The sequence below is a fragment of the Callospermophilus lateralis genome, chromosome 1 (genome assembly GCF_048772815.1).
Source record: "Callospermophilus lateralis isolate mCalLat2 chromosome 1, mCalLat2.hap1, whole genome shotgun sequence".
In the NCBI taxonomy this organism is placed as follows: domain Eukaryota; kingdom Metazoa; phylum Chordata; class Mammalia; order Rodentia; family Sciuridae; genus Callospermophilus; species Callospermophilus lateralis.
In genome coordinates, this window is record NC_135305.1 from 212,638,916 (window position 1) to 212,642,397 (window position 3,482).

The following is a 3,482-nucleotide window of genomic DNA, read 5'->3' on the forward strand; positions in this document are numbered from 1 at the left end:
TAGTGTCTCCCTTTCTTCCTTCTTCTCTCCCTCCTAAACTTCCCTGTCTCCAGCAACCACAATTCCACTCTCTTTCAGAGCTGTATCTTCCACACATGAATGACAGCAGGAGGGATTTGTCTTTCTGTCTGGGCTTATCTCACTTATAATAATGAGCTCCATTTCCATCCACATTGGTATAAATGGCAGGATTTCATTGTTTCTTAGGCTGAATAAGATTGTTGTTTTTTGTATGCATCCTCCTACTAATGGACGTTTTCTTTCCCTATTCATCCCCTAATGGAATTCCCTGGCAGATTCCACATCTTGGGTGTTGTTAACAGTGCTGCAATAATCAGAGCTGTGCAGGGATCTCAGCATGGATTCATTTATTTTGCATCCATATGCAACATTGTTCAGCATTTTCTGTCCACATCCCTCTCCACTACCCACTTCTGTAAATTAAGAAATTTACCTTTTGTAAATTTTTCCACACATTGCCTCATTTGCTTCTCACAAGGTCCTTATGTATTGGGTACCATTATCGTCACATTTACAGTTAAAGAAATGAAGTTTCTGGGAGCTTTACTATGTTTACAATTACTGGGCTGACATTTTTGAACTCAGAAAGTTGCTTTAAGCTCTGAGATCCAAAGAGCTACACATGGATCTTCTCTTAACAAGCCTAATCACATCTTGGGATAGATACTACCAAGGAAACTATCCTACAGAAGAAATTATAAGGAGAACCTTCTTTTTAAATTTATTCACATGTTCAGTTCACACAAACTTAATTGCATATATTTATGGTGGACTGTGTGGTACTTTGCTACCTGTGTAAATGTTTAATGACCAAATTGGGGTAATTATCAAACCCATGTCCTTGAACTTTTATCATTACTATAGACAGGAAAATTCACACTCCTGTTTTCTAACTACTTTGAAATAAACAAAAAAATATGGGTAGCCCAAGGCCCACTTCTGGGCTGTGGAACACTAGAATTTAATTCTCCTATCTGTGTTTTTGTACACATCAATTCACCCATGTATGTCCTCCCTTCCTTGCTCACCTTCACATCCTCGGGTTATCACTGTTGTGCTCTCAGCCTTTGAGCTGCCCCTCTCCCTCTTGGTCTTTCCTCTTGGCACCCTAGTTCTTGTTAGCCCTGGATATCTGACATGGGCAGCTTCCTCAGGGCCTTTGCACAGTCTGTACCTCCTGCCAGACAATCTTCCCAGATGACTTGCTCTTTGTGGCACTTGCTCTTTCTCCCTTCAGATCTTGGTCAAATCTTATTTGTCACTTTCTTTGCTGGTTTTGCCAGAAGTCTGATTTTTTTAAAAAGCATCTTTATCATTCACTCTCTTGTTTCTTACCTTCTTTCCTCTTCTTCCAAGCATCTGTCTTACCTGGCATGTTGTATAATTTTGCAAATTTGCTTATAATTTTTCCCCATCTTTATGTTGTAGGGACATTTGTTTTTCTGCATAGTTCCTACATTTTCTATATTATTCGTAGAACATAGTAAATACTCAACCTTTGTTCTTCAAATGCTTTAGGAGTCTCTCACTATAATTGTAGAGTACTGAACTCGAGTAAATGCTGAGAAATGGGAAGAATTTTCTTTAAAAAATGTAGGATGATGTTTTGAAAGGAGACCAGATTCAGATAAAATATAAAAATGATGTCTTTACTATAAATAGAAATGTGAGCAAAATAGAAATTAAATAGTAATGCTTCTCTCTCTCTCTCTCTCTCTCTCTCTCTCTCTCTCTCTCTCTCTCTCTCTCTTCCACTCATTGTCACAGCCACCACATGAAATCAAGGAATGACACACAGATTTCAGAATTCATTCTTCTAGGATTTTCAGAGGACCCAGAACTGCAGCTCCTTATCTTTGGGCTGTTCCTCTCTATGTACCTGGTCACTGTGCTGGGGAACCTGCTCATCATCCTGGCCATCATCTCAGACTCCCACCTGCACACACCCATGTACTTCTTCCTCTCCAACCTGTCCTTTGTGGACATCTGCTTCACCTCCACCACTATCCCCAAGATGCTGCTGAACATCCAGACACAGAGCAAGGCCATTACCTACACAGGCTGCATCACCCAGATGTACTTTTTCATACACTTTGCAGGGCTGGACATCTTTCTTCTGACTGTGATGGCCTATGACCGGTATGTGGCCATCTGTCACCCCCTGTACTACACAGTAATCATGAACCATGGGCTCTGTGTGTTGCTGGTTCTGATGTGCTGGACCTTGAGTGTTCCGAATGCTCTGTTACAAAGCTTAATGGTGTTGCGACTGTCCTTCTGCACAAATGTGGAAATTCCCCACTTCTTTTGTGAACTTAACCAGGTGGTCCACCGAGCTTGTTCTGACACTTTTCTCAATGACATAGTGATATATTTTTCGTCTTTACTTCTGGCTTTCTGTACCTTCACTGGCATCATTTACTCTTACTCCAAGATCGTGTCCTCCATCCGTGCAATCTCTTCAGCTCAGGGAAAGCACAAAGCCTTCTCCACCTGTGCATCTCACCTCTCTGTGGTCTCTTTATTTTATGGCACAAGCCTGGGTGTGTACCTCAGTTCTGCTGTGACCCCAAACTCATACTCTACTGCAACAGCCTCTGTGATGTACACTGTGGTCACCCCCATGCTGAACCCCTTCATCTACAGTCTGAGGAACAAGGACATTAAGAGTGCTCTGAGAAGACACTTGGGAGGGCAACTATAGACAGTAATTTTCCTTCTTTGCCTGGTGAGTCCACTGAACATGATGTGCTCCAGTTCCATCCAAGTTGTGCTGAATGACAGGACTTCATTCTTTTTTTTTTTTTTTTGACTGAATACTAGTCGATCATATGCATGTACTACATATATTTTTCTGCTCTTCAGCTAGTGGACACCTTGGTTGATTTTTCATATTGACTATTGCAAATAGGGCAGTTAACATGTATATGCAGGTTGATCATAGTTTTTCTTTCTCTAACACTTTTTTATTTTGTTAGTGGAGTTTATACAACAAAGCAGAAATATTATATTGTGCTTTCTGTTTGTGTCTCAACACATAGTTGTCTCCCTGTTTCACTGCGCAAGTCAAAGGGTTTCTTGGTTCTAGAACCTTGAAGTGCCTTGAAGTGCTGCAGCCTTGATGGGGTTCACCATCATCACCTCCTAAAGGAGCCTCCTCAGCCACAATCTGTGGAATAAAGACTTAAAGCTGGCCCAAAAATATTCTTTGGGAAGAAAGCCTCTAAGGGCTCCCAGGATGAAAAAGTGATTCTGATGGCAAAGCCCAAAGCTTCAAAGCCAGAAAGGTGATTCTCTGTCAGGTGGTGGGAGGAGAGCCTATCTTTCCCTTTATATCCCACAGTTTCCTTCTCTATCTTCATTAATATTCTGATTTCTCTGATTCTCACACGTTTCTTCCCTTGGCCGCCCTCCTGCTTTCTTGCAGTTATTACTTGTGTTGCATCAGAAAATATAGAAAA

General features: G+C 41.3%; 1 protein-coding gene across 1 annotated transcript; it reads left to right on the forward strand.

Annotated features, from left to right (window-relative positions):
• Positions 1 to 1,795: 1,795 nt before the first annotated feature.
• Positions 1,796 to 2,725, forward strand: LOC143410218 (olfactory receptor 7A10-like). The gene has a single exon (XM_076870978.2). The coding sequence runs from the start codon at positions 1,796 to 1,798 to the stop codon at positions 2,723 to 2,725; it is 930 nt and encodes a 309-aa protein (XP_076727093.2).
• The last annotated feature ends 757 nt before the right edge of the window (positions 2,726 to 3,482 follow it).

Bases quoted from the DNA above. Each gene is read 5' to 3' on its own strand.
- LOC143410218 (XM_076870978.2), top strand. From the start codon at position 1,796: ATGAAATCAAGGAATGACACACAGATTTCAGAATTCATTCTTCTAGGA.